Genomic DNA, 23392 nt, shown 5'->3' with positions numbered 1-23392 from the left:
GGAGCGGGTTCCAGGGATAAACAGCCCTCACTTCTCCCGTGTTCTCCGGAGGGGGCTCCAGGGGCTCGTTGGGGAGACGCCCCACGAAGTGGCACCCCACGTGACAGCTGCGCCCAGGGACCCGGCCGCTCTCTGCGGCTGAGGGACACCGAGAGGCGGTCAGGCTGGAGCAGGGTAAGGGCGGCGCCCGTCCACCAGCCGTGGTGACACTTCGTTGGGGTGTGACCTGGAGACACAGGCGCGTGCGAGACGGCGCCGGGGCCCGTGGCGTGGGCGTCGGAGCGAGGAGAAGGCGGGTGCCGGTGGGGAGAATGGCAGGAAGCTTCTAATGGTGTTGGGGTTCCTCTGAGAGCCGCTTAGCAGCACGCTGACCTGGAGGTGACCGAGAGAGAGTGTCGGCGGGACAGGGCGGTGGCGCCCGATGCCCGGGGCTTCCCCGGGTCCGCGTGGCCCCTTCGCCCACGTGCCCTGGGGGGGGGGGGCAGCTGGGCTCCGGCCCCTTGGCTGCTGGGGTTCGATTTCTTCCTGTTCAGCGAGGATCCCTGGACTCCACGTCTGCCCCGGCTGGAGGGCACAGGTTGCCCGGACGGACCCTCACGCTGTTTCAGCCGTAGCTGCCCTGGGTCCTGGCTCCCCCTCATGGGAGGACGCGGTTCCTGGCCTGGAGCAGCTCGGGCCCCCGGATCCCTGCTCGCCGACCCCGAGGCGGACGCAGCCAGGAAGACAGACACACCTGCTCGCAGCCTCGGTTCGGCTGGGCTCTGTCCCTCTGGGCGCCGGCAGGCTGGCGGGGCGGGGCGGGGCTCGAGGAGCCGGCCCTGGGTGATCGAAGCTCCGCTGACCGCACGGCCGGAGGTTCGGTGGCCAGGACTCCTCGGAGCCCTCAGTGCGGCCCTGGGCACCTTGCCACGCGGATTCCGAGACAGGCTGTGCGGGGGCTTCCAAACTAACTCTTCCTTCGGAAAGAAAGGCAGAAAGAGCAACAAGGAAGTGAAAACAGTAACACAGTGTCTCCGGCGGAGAAGTCCCTGCCCAGGTGATACATTGTACAAACGGTGGCCAGGGCCTGCCTCAGGCTCAGGCGCGGGCGGGTACGGGAACTCCAGAACTCCGGAACTCCGAACTCCGGTCGTGTGGGGAGTGAGGACACGAAACCACCTGCCCACCAGCGCCAGCGCCAGCACAGAACGCTGCAGGAGAATGAGGCAGGGAGCAGGGAACCGGTTCGAGGGGCGGGCAGGTGGTGCTGGCTGAAGTGGGGCCTCCCTCTCCCTCCCGGGCACTGGTGGCCTGTGTGACGTGAGTGGGGCGGGGGCCTTGCAAGTGGCTGGGGAAGAGACCCCCACCGCAGAGGGGGTGGAAGGTGCGAGGCTGTGGTAGCCCAGGAGGGGCTGCTCTGTAGCTCCTGCCTGCGGGAGCCACGGACCGGATGCAGCCCTGGCTCCGCGCCCAGGACCTCGGCCCCTGCGGGTGGGGCTGCACATGAGCCCCCAGCTGGTGCCCTGCACCCAGCTGCGGTCCTGCAGGCAACTGGCCCCGGCAGGTGGCCCTCCCTGGGGTCAGGGCCCAAGCGGGGGAGCGGCAAGGAGGCCACCCCCAGGTTTCCTGCCCCCGAGTCTCACTTTTCCTTTTCCGTCCTGGCCCCGGTCAGCCCCGGGCCCAGCGTAGGACCGGGCAGGGCTGGCACACACCGCCTGCAGGCGCTCACGCTCCGGACGGCAGGCCTGACGCCCCAGCGCCTGGCCCGGGGCCCCTCCCCTGCGGCCCACGGCTCCTAGCACAGGAACACTGCCCACGCCTGGGGCGCTCAGTTCAGGGTGCTCTTGGTGGGGCGGGGCCGGGGTGGTGGCCCCCAACCTGCCCAGCGCGCCCCAGGGCCAAGCCTGCGAGGGTCTGCGTCTTCGCATCCGGCAGCCCTGGGACTTACTCTGTGACCTCAGCAGGAGGCTGGGGGTTCAGTCACAGCCTCCACCAGGGGCTGGTGGTGTGTGGGGACAGGACCCCAGTCTGGGGCAGTCTGGGCCCAGCCCTTCTGGGAGGTCCTGGGGGCGTGGCCCCAGCCCTGCAGACACCCAGCTGCGGGGAGGTGGGTGTGCTGGAGGCAGGGAGCGGGCAGCAGGCAGGGGGCCGTGCTGCCCACTCAGACCCGCTCTCCGGGGCTCTGTGTCTGGGGTGGGAGGCCGGGGCCGGGAGGGCCGGTGGGCCTTGTCTTTGGGGTCTGTGGCCTCTTGACCCCCCACCTCCTCCATTGACAGGACAGGCTCCCGGACTTGGGGTGGCCAGCTGGGCCTGGCTGCGGGTAGAGGGCACCTGTCCTCCTGCCTGTCCCGGCACCCACCTGTGTGGTGGGCAGTGGTCTTGGCGTAGAGGCTGGGGAGCCAGCCTGGGGGACTTGGTCCTTCCCTGGGGACCTGGAGGGGGGCTTTCTCCCCGCAGGGAGGGTCTTGGGGGAGGGCTGGCGCGGGGGCCCGTGGTCTGGGCCCCTGGCCCACAGCCAGCATGGGGTGGAAGGCCAGGTCTGGGCGGCAGAAACAAGGATGGAGGGATAAAGCCAGAGGGGTACCTGCTCTGCCCCTGGGTGCGCAGGGGGGTGGCCGCCCTCAGGGAGCCCGGGGCTCGGGAGGGGACCAGCTCTTCCCCCCGTAAATGCTGAGGTGCGTTGGGAGGCTGTGGTGGGGAAGTGCAGGGTGCTCTGTTGGGGTTCTTGCCCCACCCAGAGGGGCTCCCCTGGACCTACACCACAGTGGCCAGGGCGGGGTGGGGGGTACTGTGGGACCCACAGCAGCGGGGCTGGGCTGCCTGCCAGTGGGGCTTCCAGGTGTGGGGGCTCAACCCTCAGGTGTGGCCCCGGCTGCGCTGGTGGGAGGGCTGGGGTCCGTCTGGCCCGAGGCCTCGCCTTGAGTGGGTTGACTTCATGGGGGAGTGTCCTCTCGCGACTCCGTGCTGTCGGGAGGGCTGGGCGCTGCCCCCAGCCCCTGCCCCGCTCACGGGCCTCCTCCCCTCTCTCCACAGCCGAGTGCCGCGCCGGCCTGTGTTTCAACGGTGGCAGCTGCGAGCCCGGCTCAGCCCGGCCGTGCCGCTGCCCCCCCGGCTTCCAGGGCCCCCGCTGCCAGCACGGTGAGTGCAGCCCCCACCAGGCCCCGAGGCTCCGGCTGCGCCCAGGGGCACGGGCGCGGGGGGACCCCGGACGGTGGCCGTTGTGCATCACCCTCACCCTGGGCCCTGCTGCCCACTGGAGTCGTGGGGGGGCAGGGCCGACTCTGAGGCCCCCTCCCTCAGTGGACGCCTCGTATCCAGTGACCTCGGAACCCCTGAGTCGTGCCCTCTGTGGACGGGGTGGCGGTGCGGACACAGGCAGGGCGGGGAGTGCTCGGCCCAGGGGCCTCGGAGCTTCCCGGCCGCTGCGCGGGAGCCCCCCACGTCCTCGGTGTTGTAGCACGGGGAACCCCGGGGGTCCTGCCTGAGGCAGGGGGTGGGGGAAGCTGTGGCACATCAGGAGCTGGAGGCCGACACCCCCTGGAAGCCAGGCCTCTGGGTCACTCGGGAGAACGAGTGCGGGGGGATAGGGTTTCTGTGAAGTGCACACACGTGCGAGGGAGCTGTCAGACGCACCCCGCCAACGGTCCCCACGGTTCTCCGCGTGAGGGGGGCCAGTGTGACCTCTGGCCCTTGCTCCGACGGCTGCTGCCCCCCCCCCCCACCCTGGGGGCTTGCTCGCAGGGTCCCTCGGGCTCGCCGCACAAACCAGACGCCCCCGGGTGGTTTCCAGGGCCTTGAACTTGCCTCCGGTGAGTGGCTGGGGGCTGCTTCTGGGCAGGCGCCAGGCAGATGCCCTGAGGTGAGCGTCCACGCGTCCAGGTGCCCAGCAGGCAGCCGGAGGAGCCCAGGAAACGGGGGAAACGGAAGGTGCCTCTGCTTGTGTGTGTGTGGGCCTCCCTGTTGCTGTTCCCCCGTGTGTGTTCTCTCCCAGGCGCCGCCCATCCCCCCTGGCACCAGGCTGAGGGTAGGGGCTGCCGGGGTGCTCCCGGAGTTCGGGGAGGGCGGTGTGGCTGGGGGTGTGGCCGGGGGGTGGGGCAGCGGTCGGCCTGGGCCGCTCGGGGGCTTGTGGAGTGCCCTCCGTTCCCTGGAAGGTTCTGCGCTGAGCCTGCCTGTCCCTGGGCTCTGGGGGGCTGCTTCTCGCAGAAACGGAAGAAGGGCCCCCCCCAGGGGTGGGGGTCCCTGCCTGCTGCCCCTGGGGGCTGCTCAGAGACCACCCTTCCCCCCACTCTGGAGCATATGTGGTCCCCTCTAGGTGCGCCCCCCTGCCTCGCCTCTCCTCGGGGTCTGTAACCGTGGTGACAGGTGGCCCGGGCGGGAGAGGCGCTCTGAGGACCCTGGGGCTCATCTGCGCTGCCGGACGGACGCGGATCTCGCTGGGCGTGACTGTGGGGGTGGGCGGGGCACCTCCGCCCTGGCGGCCGGCTGTCTTTGGGTGCTGCTCGGACGGGGCTGCGGCTGGACGGTCGGCCTCACGGGTGCTGCCGAGGTCCCTGTGGGGGGCGGGGAGGGCAGTGAGGAGGTGGCTCTGGAGTGTGGCCTGTCCTTGGTCACATTCTCTGGGAGACAGCGGTGACACCTTAGGGCTGGGCTTCCGCCAGACTCCGTCTTCGCCTGCCTGCCTGGACCTCCAGCTCGGGGCCGCGTGGGCCAGGGCTCCTCCCTGTGTGCTGAGCAGCGTCCCCGCCCCCGAGGCCCCGCACTCGGCCTCCTGGGTACCGGCGGGGCGAGGGCTGGCAGGGCAGCCTGGGGAGGGAGCCAGGCTCCTCCGCCCCGGGGGGCTCGGACCTGCAGCGGGGGCTCTGTGGCCGGTGGGGGGGAGCCTCTCTCACCCCGTTCCAGGGCCAGAGGCTCAGAGACTCAGCCTCAAGGTGCTGGGAGGGGGGAGCAGCGTGCCCCCAGCTCCTTGGGGTCCAGGCTCCAGGCTCAGCTTTGCCTCCAGAGCAGCCCCCGTGGGGACAGGCCTTCGGGGTGGGCGGAGGGCCCGGAACCCCAGGGCACCTGCCTGCCCCTGCGCCACGCTCTGCCGGCAATGCCGCGTCAAAACCCCACTTCCTGTGCTTGTGGAGGAGGAACCTGGGCCCGGGGGGGTGGCCGAGCAGCTGCCGCTGCCCAGGGAGCTGGGGCTGGAACCTCCGTCCGCCCGGTGAGGGCGCGGGACCTTCTGGCCGTCTCTGGGGCCGTGCCAGGGCGGCGGATCCCCTGTGAGATCTGCTTTGGAGGAGAAGGGGGCAGAACCAGGGTCCCCGTCCTGTTCTGAACCCCGGGCAGGGTGGGCGGAAGCATCTGTGCCCGGGGTAGGGCCTGTGCGCAGGCAGCCCTTGGCCCTCCCTGGGTGGGCTTCCCGGGAGGGTGGCCAGCTGGGGGGCAGATGTGGCTGTCGGAGAGCGGTGCAGTGGGGGGACTGCAGGGCCACCGCCCAGGCCCTGTCTCCTCGGAGGAGAGGCCAAGGGAGCAGGCTGGGTGTGAGCAGGGCTGGGTGTGAGCAGGCTGGGTGTGAGCAGGGCTGGGTGGGCAGGGTGGGTGTGCAGGCTGGGTGTGCAGAGTGGGTGTGAGCAGGCTGGGTGTGCAGGGCTGGGCGTGCAGGCTGGGTGAGCAGGGCTGGGTGTGCAGGGGAGGGTGTGCAAGGGAGGGTGTGCAGGCTGGGTGTGCAGGGCTGGGTGTATAGGATGGGTGAGCAGGCCAGTGTGAGCAGGCTGGGTGTGCGGGGCTGGGTGAGCAGGCTGGGTGTGCAGGCTGGGTGTGAGCAGGCTGGGTGAGCAGGGCTGGGTGTGTAGGCTGGGTGTGCAGGGCTGAGTGTGCAGGCTGGGTGTGTGCAGGCTGGGTGAGCAGACTGGATGAATAGGGCTGGGTGTGCAGGGTGGGTGTGCAGGGCTGGGTGTGCAGGCTGGGTGTACAGGGCCGGGTGTGCAGGGGAGGGTGTGCAGGGGAGGGTGTGCAGGGCTGGGTGAGCAGGCCAGTGTGTGCAGGGCTGGGTGTGCAGGGCTGGGTGTGCAGGCTGGGTGTGTGCAGGCTGGGTGTGTGCAGTCTGGGTGAGCAGGGCTGGGTGTGTAGGCTGGGTGTACAGGGCTGGGTGTGCAGGCTGGGTGTGCAGGGTGGGGCAAGGGTCCTGACCCCGCAGTGCAGCAGCCCCTGGCTCGGCTCTCTGGCCCGAACCCCGCAGCTCCCCCCGGTGGCCCCTCCGTGCTGGCGCGGGCCCGCCTACCTGAGCTGCAGCGCGGAGGGAACATCTGACCGACTGCAGTGGTAATTGGTTCCAGTTTTGAAAATATAAGCCATATTGTTCCTGGTTCCCCAAATTCTTTCATTGGAACAAAAGAGTGGGGGAGGAGGGGGACTGCTGGCTGGATGCTGGTGAGCAGGGGGTGGGGCGGGCCTGCCTGCAGGGGCTCCAGGCTTTGTCCCCCCCCATCCCCCCCAGGAGGCTCTGCGGGAGCACAAAGGGGCCTGTGTGGGCCGCTGGGGGCAGGGGGGGCTGGAGGTGCCCCGCCTGGTGCCGTCCAACTGGGCAGCTGGGGGTCCAGGGTGGGCTGCAGGCCGTCCAGATGCACCCACGGGACCCGGGATTGTGGACCGCATCCGGTGGCCCGTGTGGAGGGTGGCGGGGACACATGGGCGTGCGCAGGTGACAGGCACCCACGTGGGCGGGCGCAGAGCGGCTGGGGAAGGACGTGGGGAGGTGGGGACGTGCTGTCCCCGAGCGCCTGCTGTGTTGGGCGAGAGCGGGGGGATACTTGTCCTGGGGGCGCCCGCACACAGTGAGCCTGAGCGCCCGCTGGGGCTGCTCCCTGGGGTGGCCTGGGGCTGACACCACCGGTCAGAGGGGGAGGGAGGTGTACCCCGGGGACGCCCTGTCCCTTGGTGGGCTCCGGGGTCCTGTGAGCACATGGGCCGCTGGCGTTGAGTCTTCTTTTTTTCCTTTTTAAGGATTTTAATTATTTTGTAGAGAGAGGGGAAGGGAGGGGGAAAGAGAGAGAAACATCGACGTGCGAGGGAAACATCCATCCGTTGCCTCTCGTGCGCCCCCTACTGGGGAAGGACCTGGCCTGCGATAGGGGTGTGTGCTCTGACTGGGAATCGAACCAGCGACCTTTCAGTGTGCAGGACGACGCCCAGCCCACTGAGCCCCACCAGCCAGGGCTCTGGCGTGGTCTTCAAGGAGAAGACAGGCACAGAAACCTGACACTTAGGAACATACACGTCGTCACATTGCTGTCCTGGGCTCTGCGTCAGGACACAGCCACCTCTGGCCGTTTCTTGTGACCCGGGCACCCCTGACCTCGAGGGACGAGGGCGGACTGAGCAGTGAGACCAGGCGTGCCTCCGGGCGCCCTGCTGGTCCGAGCGGCTTTGCCTCCGTCCCCTCTGGGCTTCCGTCCGCTTCCTCACCTGAGACGGGCAGGCTGGGCGGGCCCCTGGGGCGGTTCTAGGGCACTGGCCCCCGGGCCCAGGGAGTGATCGGGGGGGCTCAGCTCTGGTGCCCAGCAGAGGGCTTCCTGAAGGTGGCGTGCCTGTGGCCGGGGCAGCGTGTGGGGAGGGGCCGCTGGGCGGGGGTGGGCTTTCCGGGGGGGAGGCCAAGGAGCAGCAGAGTGCCCCGGGGGGGGGGGCCGGGGGGGAGTAGGTGCGTTTGGCCCCAGGGGCTGGGGGAGACCACACAAGGTTCAGCCACATCCCCAGGGACCCTGAGCCTCCCCCTCCGAGCGGACCGAAGGGACCCCGTGTGGCCTGCCGCTCTACGCCCGCTGCAGCCCCGCGGGGAGACATGTGAGCGGTCCTGGCTGGAGCCTGCTCACCCAGGGCCACCGGCACCCTGACTGACGGGCCCTGCCTTTGGGAGGAGCCTCGGCTCCCCGGCCTGAGCAGGCGGCTGGTGGCGGGGCGCCCCTGGCGGGGGGAGCAGTGAGGGCCGGAGGTGGCCGGGCCTGGCCTGAGCCCCTGGCCTCGGCTGGAGAGCGACTGCTTCTGAACTGGGGGAGTTGGTTAATGGAGAGGGAGCAGCTGCCGGGGCCCTCGGGTCTGCCCCCCGAGTGTCTGAGGGGGGGGACCTGACCCCCGTCCGGGGCGGGGCCGCTCTGGGCCCCTCGCCTGACAGGGCCTGGTCGCTGCCGCTTGCCTGGGAGCCCCGGCCTCGGCATGACCTGCCTGGGACCCGGCCCCGCTCTGCTGTGTCCCCCGCCCGAGTGGGGGGCACACACCACCGAACCTCTCCTTCGGGGGCGGTTCCCCAAATCTCCAGAGAGCCCCGCGCCCCGCAGGAGCTGGCGCCGGCGTGCAGAGGGCCCGGCGCGTTGAATGGAGGGGGCAGGCAGCGCCGCCTCGGGCCCTCGGCCACCAGGGTCCTGGTGCCTGCTGACCGTGGCCGTGGCCGGCGGCTGGGACCGCTGAGGCGGCTCCGCCCCAGGTCCGGCCTGCGCTCTGGCCGGGCCGTTTCTGCAGGGCCGGGGTGGGGGGCGGTGTCCACAGACAGCCTGCCCCGGGCCGCCGGGACGGCCCCCAGCAGACCCCCGGCGCCTTTCAGAGTGGCTGGCTCAGGGAGGGGCACCCGTGTTCGCTCGGTGACTCGTGTAATTGCCAGGTTGGCCCCCCGAGCCCACAAAGGCGCCTCTGTCTCCTGGCCGGCCTCGGCCTCCAGGCCCGCTCCTGCACAGCGGGGCCGCGGGCCTCCCCCCAGGCCAGCTGCGGGTCCGGATGGGCGGTCTTTTCATGACATGATCACGGCAGGAGACACCGGGAGGCAGGCCCCCCGGGCGAGGGGTCTGTGTGCTCACCCCACCTGCCCCCAGGTGCCGGCTGGGCGTTTGGAGAGTGGGGGTCTCTGGTGCCCCCCGCTGTCCGGGCAGGACTGAGGCTGGGGTTCAGAGAAGGACAAGGCCTCGGTGCCTCCTAGGGCTGCCCATGGCCAGTGGCCCCGCCCTGCCTTCTGGGTGGTCTCCTGCGATGACCCTGTGACCCTGGCCCTTGGCCACGCTGCCCTTTACTCTCCTACCCACCCCCCTTCCCAAGAAGCCATCCCAGACTCCTTGGGTGGAAGGCCCCTCTCTGGACTGGGGGGCAGTCCTGGGGGGAGCTGGAAGCTCGTCCCATCTCACACGGGAGGACCCTGACCCTGACACCGCCTTGTCGGTGCCTGTGCTGGGGTGGGGGCGCCGGACGGTGTCTGGGGCATCCAGTGGGCCCCCACGGACTGTCGCCACCTTGGGGACGGACGGACGGGCGCTCACACAGCTCCTGGGGGCGGGAGCTTCCTTCGGGACCGAGGGGCCGGGTCCAGGCCCCCGCAGGCCTTTCCCGGTGGCCGTGCGCCGGGTTGAGTGGAGCCAGGCGGCAGCCCCCTCGCCCAAGCCCGCAGCCCCCGCTGGCCACGGCTGACGGCCCGGTGCTCTCTGCTCTGGGCTGGGAAAGGCCTGGCGAAGCCGAGCAGGGTGGGGGTACCGGAGCTCACAGGGCACCGAGGGGCCCTCCCCGCCCTCCTGTGCCCTCGGTCCTTCACCGTCCCCTTGGCCAAGGCTCCCCTTGTCCGCGGAGGGGGCAGAGGGCAAAGCCCGCCCTGGAGGCCTGCTGCAACCAGTGTCTGCTTCCGGGGCTCAGGCCCCAGGCTGCCCTGGCGGGGGGGGGGGGGGGGGGGGGTCTGGAAGGTGGTGCCCAGATCAGGGCCCGGGGCAGCAGAGGTGGCTGGAGGGGCCGGGGAGGGCAGCAGTGTGTGGGACCCTGGGCCTGGGTGCTGGGGAGAGACCCTCCCTGGGGCGATTGGCCCTTGGCCCCGAGAAAGCGAGTGAAAACAGACCTTCCGTGTGAGCCCTCCCTGCAGCCCGTGCCGACCCCTCCCTGCCCCCGCCGTCGGCTCTTCCCCTCGCCCCAGGAATCTGCCCCTCCCCACCCGGGACCCCCTGTGGCCGAGCAGCCCAGCCCCCGGAGGTAGGAGTGGAATGATCCGGTGCAGATTCCTGGAGAATTCCTGCCTGGGGCGACCCCGCATTCGGGAGCCGGTTCTGGGTGGGGCTGGGGGGTCTGCCGCCCAGCCGTCGGCCCCTCCCCCACCCTCCGGCCACTCCCTGTCTGCCGTGCCCACCTGCCCCCTGACTGCCTGGCGATGCCCGGCTCAGGGGCAGATCCCAGGAAACCCGCCGGTCCCCTGTGTGGGGTTCCTGGGCCGGCTGCCCTCCACCCGCGGGGTAATTAGCGAGGGTCTGGAGGAGCAGGGGGCTGGCATCTGCGCCCGACTCTGCCCCCGTCCTGGCCGCTCGGGGCAGGCATTCCAGAGCGGGGGCCCCCCCCTCCCCCCACCGGCCCGGGCCCCTGCAGGCCTGGACAGTGTCAGGGGGGCCAGGCCCGCTGACAGCGGGGCCGGCCCGAGGGAGGCGGAGCTGTGGGCCGCTGGCGCCAGAGCCTGCGCCTGTTTCTCTGGGAGCCCGGAGCCGCGGGGGCCGTCTCCCCGCCGTTGGGCCGGCACACTCGAACTGTGGATCAGCCGCCCACAATGGGTCTTACACCCCAGGGCCGGGCCCCAGGGCTCAGGACGAGGGGCCGTACGGGCCCCAGCCCCACGCCTGCCTGTGAGCTGGTGCCCGGTCCTGGCCAGGCGGGCAGCACGGGGGTGAGAAGGGACCGCGGGCCAGTCCCGAGCAGCTCGGAGCCCAGGCGTCCCGCACAGCCACACACGTGTCTGCTGCCGCCAGGGGACGGGGCCGCCCTGACTGGGGCCCTTGGCCCGCCTCAGGGACCGATGGCCTGTGCTGGGGCGTGCGGCCTGGGCTCCCCGGGGGCGGAGGAACCCGCCGGTCCTGCCAGGCAGTCGGGAAGGTCCTAGGCCCGGAGGCACCTGGCAGCTGAGCCCGGGTGCCCACCTGCAGCGGGTCCGCCGGCGACCCCCCACCCCTCACGCAGAGCGGGTGCAGCTGAACTCCCTGTGTGGTCCTCACCCGCACCCGTCTCGCCCTGGAGGAGTGCGGGGCGGGCGGCCCTACACTCAGGCTCTGCCTCCAGGGCGTGTCGCAGGCGTGGTCACGAGGCCAGAGTGCAGTCAGTGCTCCAGGGGCCACCGAGTCCCCCGGGCTGTCCCTCCCTTCCCGGGGACCCGGGCCGTGGAGAACAGGCCCAGCCTCTTGGATCTGTCCGCCTGGAAGTCAGGGCGGCCGGCGGGGAGTGGGGCTCCTGAGGGCTCCCGTATCCCCAGTCTCTGCTGCAGGGGCTTCCCCTGCCCCCCGTGTTGCTGAGGGGACACTGGGGAGGGCTCTGCACCAGCTCGCCAGGTCCCTGTCCCCGCTGCCCCGGGCGTCTGCCGGCCCCACACACCCCTGCCTCCTCCCTGGGAGTCACGTGCACGCCCAAGCACCGCTGTCACCCAGGGTCTTGGTGCCTGTCCCTGGCTGGCCCATCATCCCCCCAGCCCTCTCCGGCTGGATTTGTCCCAACCCAGGGTCACCCTCCAGGCTGGCTCTGGGCGGGGCCCGGGACAGGCCACCACCTCCCGGGTCTGGTGGGCAGAGCTGAGGGTGGGCAGCCGCTCTCTCCAGCCGCTCCCTCACCTCGGGGTGCCCTGGGCGACAAGGGCCCACGGGAGGCGTGGGAGGCTGTGCTGGGGACGAGGGGCACAGGTGAGCGGCGTGTACCCGCCAGGCACTGGGTGCCCAGACCCACCCCAGCCCCTGCCGGGAGATGGTGGCCACTGCCTGGGAGAGCCACGGGCTGGGGGGGCCCTGGGGGACGTGGCACTCTGCCGGGCACCTCCACTTTCCTGTGGAGTCCCCCGACATCGCCACACAGGCTGCCACCCACTTTTGGAGGGGGACACAGAGGTCTCCGAGGGACGTTTCACAGCTGGGGCCACCCTCCCACTGCTCTGCGTCCCGGGGACTCGGTGCAGAGCCGAACTCGGCCAGGTGGGGGCGCTGGTGAGGGCCCAGCTGGGGCTGCAGCGGGAGACACAGTCGCTCCCAGGCCCTGGCAGCCGGCGGCTGGAGAGGCACGGACTTGCAGGCCGTCAGAGGCTGGGGCTCTGGGGGGAGGCCAGGCCGTCCCCGTCCCCGGGCAGGGCACTCAGAGGGCTGGTGGGGACGCTGTTCGCTGCCTTCCCTCCCTCCCTGCGCTGTGCCCTGCCGTGGTGCCTCTGCCCCAGGTCCCAGGCCGCCCTCGGGCACTGTGTGGCCCGGGTCCCTCCTCTTGCAGACCGCGCTTCAGCCTGGAGAGGGAGCGCCGGGCCCAGGCCCCTGCCCTCGGGGCTGGGGGGGAGGGCAGGGCCGAGGGGGCTCCCTGCGAGGCTCCCTGCCGCTGGGTGTGAGCGAGCGCCCGGGGGGCTGCAGCCCGGCTGGCTCCTGCACCTGCTCTGCTGACACCTGCTTCCCTCCACTCTCGGTCTGGGGCCCACCGATGGTTCTTGGGGGGAGCCCCCACCCCGCCCCACCCTTCCTGGGCTTCCCTGGGACCCAGGGAGGCTCTGGGAGCCCAGCCGCAGGGCAGGGCAGGGCTTACAGACCCCCCCAAGGCAGGGCTCCTGCCCCAGCAAGGGGCCCCCTCCCCTCCCCCACCTGCAAACCCCAGGTTACCTCTGTGCCTGGGCACTGGCACCCCCTGGTGGCGGCAAGAGGCCAGAGCAGGCTCAGGGGGCTGCCTGGGATTTAATGCCAACTGTGACGGCTGGGTGCCAGGCGGCCTGCATCCCCCGCACCCGAGGCCAGCCCAGCCGGTGACGCCTGTGGTCACATCTGACAGCCGCTGAGGCCTGAGGGACACGGGTGGGAACGGGAGGACAAGAGCCTGACTGGGTCCAGGGCAAGCGTGGGGGAGGGGCGGCCTGGGTGTGGGCCCACCCACTCACCGCCCACCCCTGAGCCCTCGCTGTGCCTGCCTCGTCCCCGGGGCCTCAGCCGAGAGGCCAGGCAGGGTCCCGCCTCACGGGGTGTGAGTCCCAGCAGGGACAGCAGGACGTGAGGGCGATTTCAGGACTTCGGGGACAGGGGCATGAGCCAGGAAGGGGAGGGAAATGGCTGGGGGCGGGGGCTGTATCAGAGGGGACGGTGGGACCTCTGGGGACTCGAGCTGCGAGCTGCCGTGAGGAGGCGAGTGTGAAGGGCCGGGTGGGTGTGTCTGGGCGGGGATGCGACCGGCACCGGGGGGGTGGGGGGGCCCTGAGGGGCACCTCCAGGGGCCAGCCCTGCAGGGCCGTGTCGCTGAGGCTCTGCTAAGGCCAGCCGGGGGCTGCTGGTCGGTGGTCACTTGGCGTGTGCCTGGGGCGTGTTCTCTCGTGGCAGGACCGCTGACCCGCGGGGCGGATGGCGGGGCCTGTCCCGAGGTTGGGACGACCAGGAGCAGCCAGTGGGAGGGAGCGTGGGGCTCCTGTTTGGGCCCCTGCACCGACCAGAGGGGTGGGCGAGGCAGGCGCCCTCTGGCCTCGGGGTTTTGCCCGGCTCCCCAGGGCGTGCGGGGGTCTGGTTCTCAGGCTCCGCACGGCGGGAGTGTGGGCGCCCGCGGCGGCTGCCCCGGCCTCCCCCTGGCCGCAGGGTGCCCATCTGTGCAGCAGAGCTGCGCTCCCACCCCTGGGCCTCCGGTCCCCGGGCCCGGGCTCCGGCCCGTCTCTCTCCCTGGGGGCATCCGGGGGGGGCACTTCGCAGCAGACTTAGGGCTCACGCCCAGACCCAGACCCCAGACAGAAGAGCCATCGCCGTGTTGTCCTCCCCTTGGCCAGCGTTCCCGCAGCAAACGTGGGCCGGCCTGCCTTTGCTGTCAGCCTGCCCGGCTGGGGGCCGGCCTGGCTGGGGCTGCCGAGCTGGTGTGGCCTGGTTCCAAGGCCCTGCGCTGGGGCGGGTGGGGGGGTGGGGGGCAGGCGAGCCACCCCCAGAGGTGATGAGGGCCACGGAGGGGGCACGTAACCTGAGCCCCGAGGTCCCGCTGGCGCAGCCTGCAGCTCAGGGGAGCGGCTGTGTGCTCCTCCGCACTCGCCCCCGAGGCGCCCGGCGCTGGGGTGCCTGCAGGGACCTGCCCCGGTGGCGGATTTCAGGGATCAAAAGAGAGAGAGAGAGACAGGCCCGGAGGAGGGTTTGGGCAGGCAGGCGAGGCCACCTGGGAAGGTTCAGGTGGAGCATGTGCACACGGTGGCACGCCGTTCACGGTGCAGGGGCCCCCTTCCTGCGAGACGGGGGGCTGAGCTGGTGGCAGACCGGGTAGGCCCTGGGCAGGGACCCCCGTGGGGGCGAGAAGGGGCGTAGGCGAGAGCCAGGCCAGAGGGGGGCGGAAGTCCCGGGCAGGCGCTGCGACACCTATTCTAGGCCCGGCCCGGGAGCTCCCCTGGGACACCAGCTGCCCACCCCAGGGGGAGTGCCGGGGTGGGGGCAGGCCCCTGGCCTCGTCTGGGGCCTTGCTCGCTCAGGAGCCAGCCCGGGGCGGCTTGCACGGGGCGGGTCTGGCTGAAGGGCTCCTGGCCCGCCAGAGGCCCAGCCGGCCGGGGCGGCTGGTGTGTCCGACTGGGCTTTGCGTCAGGGAGGCGTGAGGGGTCAGCGGGGCTGTGAGCAAGGTGTCGGAGCCCTGCTGCGAGTTCTCAGTCAAGGGCACAGGAGATGCACACACAGCACACGTGAATGCACATGCACACGTGTTGCCATGTAGCACACCCACACGTTTGCAAACATGCACACACAGCACACCTGCAGCCTCATATGCACACACAGAGAGTACACATGCACACACCGTGCACGTGACTGCACACACACACACACTGCAAACACAGCACACATGCACTCACACACACATAACTGCACGTACACACACACCTGTGCATGCACACACACACACAGGAGCTGGGCTGAGTGTGCAAGCCCTTCCTAAGCGGCGCCCGTGGCGTGGGGCACTCAGAGAGCGGGACGTCCAGGCGCGGGGCCTCGGAGGGGGCGCGGGGACCTGGGTGTTCGGGGAACCGAGGAATGTTCTTGGCTCCCTTCTGGGCCTTCTGCACTCGTCTTGTTTTCTGGGAAACGCATGGGAAAAAGCCCCATTTCCACATTTTTGGAGGCTGATTTATATAAACAGACCGAACCTGATAACTTTCAGAGTAAACAGAAACCCGTCCGAAGTCAGGAAAGCACGTCAGCCTCGGGCACGGCCGAGGCGCGGGCCTGCCCGGCGTGTCTCTTGGCCCCTCACCTTCCTGCCGGGGAGACACGGCTCCGTGGGTGCCGCACGGCGTGGGGCAGCGCTGGTACCTTTTCCTGGGACCCGCTGCCCATGGCCTGGGGCCCTGCACAAGCCCCAGGGTCTCCACCTCCAAATGAGCAGTGGACTCGGCCCTGGGGTGTCGCCCCTGATCTTGCCCTGGGGGCTGCCCCTTCCTTAAACACCCTGGACGGCCGCTATCTGCCTGGGGCCCTGCTCCCGGACCTTCAGGGCCCCTCACCTCCAGCTTGCCTGAACTTCCTGAGAGGCCTGGTCCCCCTTAGCCCTTGGGCCTGGCGGAGTGGGGAGCACCCCCACACCAGGCCCCTGAGCTCTGCTCGAGGCCTGGCTCTCTTCCTGGCTCCTCCCTGGCCAGAGCCACGGCCCACTCCCGTCCGTGGGGCGTGAGAGCGCCCCTTCTGAAGGCTGTCTCCAGCTGGGGGGTCGCCCTTGGTGGCACCCCGCCTGCCAGAGACCTGGGGGGATTTGTCAGGTGCTTCCTCAAACCCTGAAACTTCCCTTAGCCCCGGGCCACCCCTGTGCCTGCGCCCGGGGTGCAGAGGGGCCGGCCGCCACCCCCTGCCCTCCGAGTCCGGGGATTCCCGGGCAGGTGTGTGCCGGGGGAGGCCTGGGGGAGGGGGAGCCCGGCACCCCACTGGTGGCCTGCCCTGTGGCCTTCTGCTGGGGGGCAGTGCTGGGTGACCTTGGAAATCCAGAGCGGGTGAGGCCTGTCTGACCGTTTCTAGGCGACCCACTCTTGGTTTCCATGGTTGCCCTGGAAACCACTGATGGGGCGGGGTTTGGGGCGCAAGCTCTCCTGGCTGGGGAAGGAACCCCAGACCCCGGGAAGACCAAGGGGGCAGCTCAGAGGGTGCGTGGGCCAAGGCCGCGCAGGGCACAGCGACTCCCCGGACAGGCCCTCTGGGGGGGGGGCGGCACCCCCTCCCCCACAGCCGCAGCCCCGAGTGACACCATGGGGGTGGGCAGAGGACCCTCGGGGGGGCTCCCCAGAGCTGCCCTGACACCTGGCTGTGCTGGAGACCCCGAGTCAGCCCTGCCCCCGGGGACAGACGCAGCCCACCACCTGCGTGGGGCTGATGGCGGCGGGGGGCGGGGAGAGGTGTGTGGGGTTCTGTCCTTTCCACCGTACACCCAAAACTGCTCTGAGAAATAAACCTGTTCATTCAAAACGAGACAAGTGAAACCTCTCCGTCTTGAGGGCGGCCCTTCCCCGCCCCCAGCCTGCCCCGCCCCCCCCCAGCTGCATGTTGGCCCCAGCTTCCTGGGCATGTGGCTCCGCACATGCTCAGACCCTCAATTCCGGTCCCCGAGGACGGCCGTCCACCTCTGCCTGTCGCCTACCCCCCAACCTCCTTGTGGTTTCTGACTGCCAGTGTGACAACCGTTTGGAAGCCGTTTGAACAGTTGGGCATGGAGGCGACGTCTGGGAGCACGTGGACTGGGGGTCCCCTCCTGTCTCGAGGCGCTGGCCGCCCCAGACTGGGAGCCCCCACCCCGCAGCCCGGGGCCTCTCCTGCGAGTCTCCTCCACGCTGCAGTTGCCCTGGGCTCCCGCAGGCAGTTCCTGGAGCTGCCACCAGGGGGTGACATGGGACCAGCACAGCCCGGTTGCTGCCCAGGTGTGCACAGGCAGGAAGGGAGTGTCCTCCGGGGTCCAGATGAGAAAAGCCCACCCAAGGCACTGGGCACAGGGCTCGGCCTCCGGAGCAGGGGAGCGTGGCCTTTGCTGGGTGCCACGCCGGCCCGGGCAGCACCCCGGGCCTCCTCTGAGCCCTTCTGAGTGGGTTCAGCCCCTGTGACGCTTCTCCCAGGAGCCCCCCCGATGCCCCTTCTGCCCTTCGCCCCCGACCGCCCACCTGTTTGTGCTGCTTGGGCTCCCTCCCCCGCCCTGTGGGTCTTCCCCCCAACCCCGACTCCTGACTCCGGGGCCCTGGGAGAGCCGAGAAGGCCGTCCCTCACGTGGGGGTTGGGCGTCTGTCGGCACGCAGCTGATGCTGTTGGGGGAGCAAGTGATGGGGGGGGCCCCTATCCAGGTCCCCCTGACGGGGCCGAGGCGGGCCGGGGTCCCACGGGGATTGCACTGGGATGCACTGGCTGCCCGGGGCGGGCGGGGCCTCTGAGCTGCGGAGGAGACCCCCGTCCTTGGGAGCCCCGGGCCTGGTGGCCAGCTCAGCTCATGCAGAGGGCGGCCCCCTGCCTTGCAGCGCCCCCTATAGGCCCCGGGGGCCAGGGCCCGGGGGCTGCGGGGAGCCGTGCGATCTCTCCTCTGAAGAAGTGTGTTTTTTCTTTCCAGTCTGAAGGTGACACCTGCCTACGACCGCACTTTCCTTTCGCTGCCGTGCTGTCACCACACGCTTGGCGTCTTCAGACAGCATGTGTCTGTCCCCTCACTGTTCGGGGGTCCCGAGCCCGACCCAGGCCTCTCGGGGCTGACGTCCAGCTTCGGGCGGGACCGGCTCCTCCTGGAGGCCGTGGGGGCGTCGGGTCCCCTCCAGGGCTGGAGGCCCCTTCCTTCTGTGGCCCCTTCGTCGTGCTAAAGCCGGCTCGGTGGCGTCTCTGACCCCGCTCCCCACGCCATCACCTCTGTCCTCGGGCCTGGACGCTTTCTCGGGGCCCTGAGATCACACGTGCCCCGCCCCCATCTGCAATGCTGTCCCTGCGTGAGGCCCACTGGCCAGCAGCCCTGGTTCCACTCTGCCCTGCCTGCGCTGGCGGCCACAGGGGCCGGGTCGGGGTGAGGGCGCCTGGGGGGCTGTCACTCTGCCCGCCACCGTAACTAACCCTGGGGAAGCGCAGCTGAGGGCCGCAGCCTCGCCCCCAAACCCAGCAGGACGGCAGGCTGTCCCCCGGTCCGGCTGCACTCCACAGGGGGCCTCCGTCCCGGTCTTTCTGGGCCTTCCCCCCCCCCCCCCCGCCACCCCTGCTCGCCCCGGGCCCTGGTGGGGGTCACTGCCAGTTTCACCCCGTCCAGCCAGCAGCCTTGGACCTGCCGGTCACCTTGGCAACCTTGTACAAGGGGTGTGGCCTGCTCTGCCCTGAGGAGCTGGCGGTGGTCTCCTTGGGCTGAGGTCGCGGGGTTCAGCCTGGGAACCCGCCAGCTGGCTTCACCACACGTTTGAGGGTGCTGCGGTCAGCCCGGCCGGACCCCACCCGTCCTGGGAGCTGCTGGCAGTGGGCGTCCCGCAGGGACCAGGAGACGGAGCGATGGCGGGGGGCAGCGTGCTGACTTGGAGACTGTTTCTGGCACGTTCTCCTGTGAGGCTCTTCGGAGGCGGATCCGGGACGCCCGTTTCTGAGCCCCGGGCGGGGGCGCACCTGCTCTGGCCGCCGGCCCTCATTCCCGCCCCACCTGGCGGGCGCTGCCCTGGTGGCTGGGGAGCTCCGTGCCGGCCCGGGAGCCTGGGGCTCCTGGGACAAGCCCAGGCGGCTGCCTGGGCCGGAGTGCTGGGAAGGGGGAAGGGGGAAGGAGACCTCGGGCAGATGCAGGCAGGGCTCTCTCCGTGTCCGTGGGGTCCCCGAGTTTCCCAAAGGCCCACACAGCCTTGAGGAGCGAGTGGCAGCCTGGGTCCTGGTGCTGAGGGCCTGGGTCCCGGGCTGTGCTGCTGCGGGGTTTTGATTCTGACCCGAGTGGGATCAGTACCGACGGCTCGGGGCTGTCCTTGAGGGTCCCCTGGTCCCCGGCGGGCCCCTGGGCTGCCTTCCTCGCCCCGTTTCAGAGATGCGGAAATGGAGGCCCAGCCGGTGGGCTCTGCCGTGGGCCGTGTTTGCCCTGCCGCTGGGAGGCCGAGCAGCTGGGCCCCGAGCCTGGGGGGCCCCAGGCCCGTTTCGGGTGTGGCCTCACCTGGTGGAGCAGAGAGGGGGTGCTGGGGTGGGGGGCCCTCGAGCACTGGCCGCCGTGGGGGATGCCGCAGCAGCGGCAGGCTCACGTGCTGGGCCTGCTTCCCCCCCTGCCGTCCAGGCCCGGGTGTAGGGCTGGCTCGATGCGGCCGCAGCCCAGCAGCGCTGGCCCCGGGGGAGGCAGGGAGGGTCCCCCTCGGGATCTCAACATGGGGTGTGGCCTGCCCACGCCTGGGAGTAGCGCAGGGACCCTGAGTCCGAATCCCGGGCCTCTGGAACTCTGAGAGGACACATCTCTGTTGTCCCAGCCCCAGGTCTGTGACGCCTGGTCACAGCCGCCAGGAAACGATGCGCCCTCCCCTGTAGAGCCCGCGCTGTGGCTGGGACACCGGGGCCCCGCCCCTGGCTCAGGTGCATTTCCTACGCCCCTGGGCCACAGCCAGGGCCCTCCTGCACCTCTGTCCCCACCCGGAGCCGGGACCTGGCCTGTGCTGGGCCCCGCCCCTCCTCCTCTGCCCCGCCCCTCCTCCTCTGCCCCGCCCCGCCTTCCCAGTGGCCCCAGTGGCCCCAGTGCCCTCCTCGCCTTCCCGGCTGGCCGCCCTGAGCCACCCTGCCTGGCACTGGCTGACCCAGGTGCTCCCAGCCCAGTGCCTCCCCCGTCTGTCTGACCCCTGCGGCGTCCGCTTGCCAGGACTGGCTCGGAGCACCCATGGGGGCCTTGTCTTACCCCATCGGGGCTGGAAGCCCTGCCCACAACATGCCTTGGGGTGTGGGGGGGGCTCAGGTGGGGCTGAGCGGCCTCCAGAGGCAGGTCCCCAGCTGTGCTGGCCGCGGCCCCAAGCGGGCACGCTCGCACAGGGCCCGGGCGTCCCGCTGCCCCCGAGGGAGGGAGGGGCTGTGCGCTTCCGGGGGGCGGAACATTCCTGGGGAGATAGGCAGCCTGCCGCCTCCTGCCCGGGGAGGAGGCTCCCCGTGTTGGCACCGTCTGATGTGCTGGAAGCTTCCAGCACCCCTCTCCCAGACCTTGGGCCCCCCCCAGTCCTTTAGCCGGGCACAGGGGCATGAGGGGCGGCCCGCCCTTCCCTGGGAGGTGGGCCCCGGAAAGCTCAGGGCCCTCAGTGAAGCCCCAGCAGGGGGCCAGCCCCCCATGCCTGCAGCTCTGACTCATCCGCCTCCGCATCCCGTGTGTGCTGCCCCCCCCCCCCCCCGAGCTGGTCCCCTCACCACCCGCCTCCCAGGAGATGCCGGAGCGGCCCTGGCCCGTCCGGGTGTCCCCCAGCTGCAGGCTGGAGACGCTCCCGGCTTCCTCCGTGGGCAGAGCCTTGTACATCCGGGCTCCTGGCAGGGGGCCCACAGCCCGGGAGGGCAGGTGGGGGTGGGGTCACTGTCCCCCCAGGCCTGGGGAGCCAAGGCCCAGCCACCCCCCTGCCCACCAGGCTTGGGGACCTCCCTTCGGGTGGTCTCAGCCTCCTCCTTCCGGTGAACCTTCCCTGCCCTCATGGGTTCCTCTTCCTCGCGGCAGGTGGGGGGCCCTGGCCGTGCCCCCGGCCCACCCTCACCTCTACCTACAGACGCACACCCAGGGAGGGCTGCGACGTGTCCCAGGGGACGCAGGATAGATGAGCTGTGTCCCCTTCCCCAGCCTGGACACTGCAGGCCCCGCTGTGGAGTCCAGGGTTGCCGGGTTGCCCAGAGCAAGGCTCGCCAGGCTGGGTCCTGGGCAGGAAAGTCAGGTGGCTGCGGGCTCTACACTCTGGGAGCCTGGGCATCGGGGGTCAGGAGGAAGAGGAGGAGGAGGCAGAGGCGGAGCAGGGGGGGCGGGAGGGGCAGTGGCTCCGAGGCCGTGGTGGTCAGGTCGGGCCCTGGGCCCCCTGCACCCACAGAGGGGCAGCGTGTGGTCTAACCCTGCTCCTGCCTCAGACCCGAGGCCCCGTCCACCCTGGCCCAATGCGGAGCTGGCCCCTTTCAAGTGAGCGAGTCGGTGGCATTTAGAACGTCCACCATGCTGTGTGACCGCCGCCTTCCAGAACCTTCTCATCCCCCCGAGGGAGCCCTGAACCACTTCCCCTGTTCCCTCTTCCTTCCTTCCTCCCTCACCCCCGCCCCCGCCCCGGCCCTGGCAGCCCCGGGCCACGCCCTGTCTCTGTGTGTTTGCCCGTCCTGGACATTTCCGTTTGGGGTGTCAGGGCGTGGCCTCTCCTGCCCGCCTGGCCCCTGTCTCTGGGGTCCCTGCACCCGCACCGTGTCGGGGCTTCTGGGCTCCCGGCAGCCACACTGCCCGTCCACCGTGGGGCGCTGGGGTTGTGCCGCCGTGGCAGCTGGGAAGGCCCACAGCCTGGTGTCCACTGGAGCCTGACCGCAGCTCGGGGCGGGGCCCGAGGGGGCCCTGCTGAGTGGTGCAGGGGCTTCGTGTTTGCCGGGCCGGGGGAGGCGTCACTGCCCGCTGCTGGAGTGGACAGGGCGGGGGGCGGGCCTCCCCTCGCCGCCCGCCAGCCCGGCCTCGGTGCTGGGTGGCCTGTGCTGCCACCTGCAGCAGGGTCCCCGGGAGTGGCTTGGGGAGGAGTGGGGACGTGCCTTTGAGTGTCAGCGCCTGCACCCCAGGATCACAGGGGCGGGGGGCCCTTCCCAGCTGCAGAACGTGGTCCCTCCAGAAAACGGGGACAGTGCCACCTTGGACGTGCTGCACACCTGCAGGCGGGGGCACTCCCGGGTGGGCAGCAAGAGAGGCCGAGGCACCGGGTGCCGGTCTCGTGAGCACGTGCCGACTCTTCCGGAGCAGAACGCTCCCCGGGTGCGGCCGGACGGGCGGCCTCAGCTCCGGGCAGGGATTGCCCACAGGCCAGGGCTGGCTCCGTGTCCCTGGGGCTGGGGTCAGAGAGCCTGTTGGAATGTGGCTCTGGGATGTCCACACGGGCCTCCCTGGTGACCGGATGGATGATTCTGGAAGCAGCCCACCAGCGGGGCGCCCACTGCCTGTCGGTCTGGGCAGGTGTGTCCCTGGTCCCGCTCCCGGCAGCGCTGCGGCTCCGGACCCCGCAGGCCTGGGTGCGGGAAGGGGAGGCTGGGGCTTCGGGAGAAGCTGCTGCTGGCCTCTGCTTCGGGCCCTTCCCCACGTGGACTCAGCCCCAGCTCAGCCCGCGGACTCCAGTGCCCACCTGGCCACTGGGCTGTGGGAGCCCCTCCCCGAGCCTGGACAGGTGGGGGTCACGGTTGGACCCGTCCCCGGCAGGGCTGCCGACCACCCGAGGGTACCCACAGAACCCCCAGCGGCCCCCACCCACTCAGAGCGAGTACTGTTTATTTGCACGGGGGTGCAGTTCAGTGGATTTGGGGTGCACGGTAGGTTCCCTCCTGCCCGGTCTCCCACGCACTGAGGGGTCCCCGCAGGCACCTGTGCTGACAGATTCCTTCAGGGGACCCCTGGGCGGCCGCAGGGTGGGGGGCCTGGTGCTCGATGTCCTGTCGGAGTTACCACCACGGACACAAGGTTAAGGATCTCTGCCCCCCAGGCTGATGCCCGGGCGGGGGGGGGGGGGGGCGGCGCCGTGCAGTCTTCAGCTGTTGTGGGTGCTGGGCAACGACCAGGTGGCCTCCAGAGGGGGCATGCTGGGGAGGGAGGACACAGGTGATGAGGCACCGCCCCCCGCCCCCACTGAGCAGGTGACTTAGAACCGGAAGTGCCAGGGTCACGTCCTCAGTCTGGGCTGCCGTGGCCTGGGGAGTCGTCCTCGGGGGGCTGCTCATCCCGCCCCTCCTGCCTCTCCCCCGGATGCCCGACCTGAGCAGTTGGCTGGGTGGGCCCAGCACCCCCGCCCGGGGTAGCACAGTCCGGCTGCTGGGGGACGCAGGTGCTGAGTGGCTGGAGCAGGGCAGGCCTGGCCGGAGCACGGAGGGGCCTGTCTGGGGGAGCTGTGGCTGTCCCCAGCACGGTGTCCAGGGGTCGGGGGAGGGGCCTGGCCGTGCTGGCCAGCCTCCCAGGTGAGCTGGGAGGGCACTCACTCGGTCTGAGGCCTCCCTGCCCTCCCCCCCCGCAGAGGGGCCCCCACGCCGGGAAGGGCCAGCAGCTCCGGGTGTGCCTCACACCAACCACTCCGGACCCCCGGGTGCTGTCTCCCCGGGCTGGGCCCTGCAGGGAAACCCCGGGCCTTGCCCCCCGGGCTGGGCCAGCCTCTGCCTGACCCCACGTAGCTTGCTAGGAATCCCCAGAAAATTCCCGACGTGAATCTTGGCAGGCCGGACTGAGGTTCACGTTCCAGAGGTCTTGAGGGGCTTCTGGCCACTGCTGTTCCCGTGGGACCGTGGCCGCCTGCACCCTGAGCCTGTCTCCGGGTCTTCTAGGGACCCTCCCCAGGAAGGAC

General features: G+C 70.9%; 1 protein-coding gene across 1 annotated transcript in view; it reads left to right on the top strand.

The window, feature by feature from the left end:
* LOC118500489 (multiple epidermal growth factor-like domains protein 6) overlaps positions 1–23392 on the top strand; it is a 56487-nt gene that overhangs the window by 11923 nt on the left and 21172 nt on the right. The window contains exon 4 of the mRNA XM_036025104.1: positions 3013–3117. Within this exon, the coding sequence (XP_035880997.1) occupies positions 3013–3117 (105 nt within the window). The remainder of the gene's footprint in view (positions 1–3012; positions 3118–23392) is intronic.

This window comes from Phyllostomus discolor, chromosome 5 (genome assembly GCF_004126475.2).
Source record: "Phyllostomus discolor isolate MPI-MPIP mPhyDis1 chromosome 5, mPhyDis1.pri.v3, whole genome shotgun sequence".
In the NCBI taxonomy this organism is placed as follows: domain Eukaryota; kingdom Metazoa; phylum Chordata; class Mammalia; order Chiroptera; family Phyllostomidae; genus Phyllostomus; species Phyllostomus discolor.
This window is presented reverse-complemented; position numbering and strand designations above follow the sequence as displayed.